Source organism: Wasmannia auropunctata, unplaced genomic scaffold, assembly GCF_000956235.1.
Source record: "Wasmannia auropunctata unplaced genomic scaffold, wasmannia.A_1.0 LD271358.1, whole genome shotgun sequence".
Classification (NCBI taxonomy): Eukaryota; Metazoa; Arthropoda; class Insecta; order Hymenoptera; family Formicidae; genus Wasmannia; species Wasmannia auropunctata.
The window spans coordinates 1-1,790 of record NW_012091532.1 but is presented as its reverse complement, the minus strand read 5'-3'; the positions used below and the strand labels follow the sequence as shown (position 1 = coordinate 1,790).

The following is a 1,790-nucleotide window of genomic DNA, read 5'->3' as shown; positions in this document are numbered from 1 at the left end:
CAACATAATGAGAATAGATGTGAAACTTATGTTCTTCATACTTATGCTTCCTATTGTGTTAATGAAAGCGGAAGTAAATCTCTGGGGAGACTTAGATGGTTTTCGAAAAATACTCAATTATATATTTCCTAAGGATCCAGGTATTACAAGAGTAAGGAAATCGGAAGAAGTCAAAACAGTCAACAATGTAACCACATTAGATTTTGTAAGTGTAATAAAATTATTAATTAATATTTATTATTTTAACATTTCTTAAAGACGCTCTCAAAAAGTTGTACAACGAAAAGGTTAATTATTATTTAAACAAAAGTACTTATTGATATAAAAAACATCTTTCTGCATTAACCATTATATAGTCAATTCGGCAAGATGTTTTATGATCAATAGTAACATATTTATCACAATATTTCAAACAATAATAAATATATTGAGTAACTAACAGAAGAATGGAACGTCTCAATTCATTCTGAATCACAGGATGTTTAAAATAAGATTTTAACCGTTAGAAAATAGATAATATTTATTAAAAGAAGTAAAAAGAAGTAAAAAAAAGTTCAAATTAACATAAATTAAAAATATAATCAATTTTGAAAAAAAAATATTCTATTATAATTAAAGCTTCATAGATGACCTATGCTCCTATATAAATGGAGCTTTCTACTACTACAGTTAGAACAATTTTTCTTTAATAATACAGAAAAATGACCGCACTTTTATATAATTATATAATTGTATTTCTTGTTAGTTAAACATATTATACATATTAAGATTTCATTAAAAGGTTTTGAAATCCTTCTTTGACATACTATGATTAGATCGGTTTAGTAGAGAGATACGGTTATTCCGCCGAGGAGCATTATGTCACAACGGAAGATGGTTATAACTTGGTAATACACAGGATATCAGAAAGTCCTTTATTTAAGGGTCAACAGACAAGAAAAATTGTATTTCTCCAACATTCTTTCTTGACCACGTCTGATACATGGGTGTTGATTGGCCCTAACCGAGATCTTGGTGAGTGATCATCAATACAAGCTTATTGAGTATGTTAATCAAATTCAGAATTACTTTGTCATTTAAAGGACAATATGACTTGAAGCAAATTTTTATATATTTTTCACTTTTTGTTTATTTTAAATTTATATAAACATTTTCACGGACTATGTGGAACACATTCTTACACTAAGAGAAAAACTATAATTGTGATTTAAATATGCTGTAATATTTGATAAAATATTAATATAAAATTTGATTAAAAAAACTAATTATATATTATTATCTTGTATTATAGCATTTCTGTTAGCTGATCAAGGATATGATGTATGGCTTGGAAATGTCAGGGGAAATTCTTATTGTAGATCGCATATAAAAATGTCTCCACAAAATAAGGATTTTTGGCAATTTAGGTAAAATTTTACGAGTATTATTTCAAAGAAATATTTTTTATTAAAAAATTTCAATATTTTATTATAAGTATTAAATAACTTTAGCATATATTTAAATTAATCTTATTTTTTTATTTCTTCCATTTTGTTTAATTTAAAGGTTAATTTAATTTAATGGAGATATATATATATATAATAAAAAAAGAGTAATAATAAAAGAAAAAATATAATGTCCTTTCATCATTTAGCTATCACGAGATGGGAACGAGAGACTTACCAGCTATGATCGATTATGTACTTAATTACACGAAACAAAAAACTCTACGCTACATTGGTCACTCAATGGGAACTACTGTATTCTTCATTTTATTATCCATGAGACCCGAATACAATGCAAAAATAGAA

General features: G+C 25.8%; 1 protein-coding gene across 1 annotated transcript; it reads left to right on the top strand.

The window, feature by feature from the left end:
* Positions 1 to 7: 7 nt before the first annotated feature.
* Positions 8 to 1,784, top strand: LOC105462078 (lipase 3-like; the record flags this gene model as incomplete). Its single annotated transcript, XM_011708604.1, has 4 exons — positions 8 to 205; positions 816 to 1,014; positions 1,292 to 1,406; positions 1,634 to 1,784. Coding segments are annotated over exons 1-4 (663 nt in total), but the record flags the coding sequence as incomplete, so codon positions are not given.
* Positions 1,785 to 1,790: the final 6 nt, after the last annotated feature.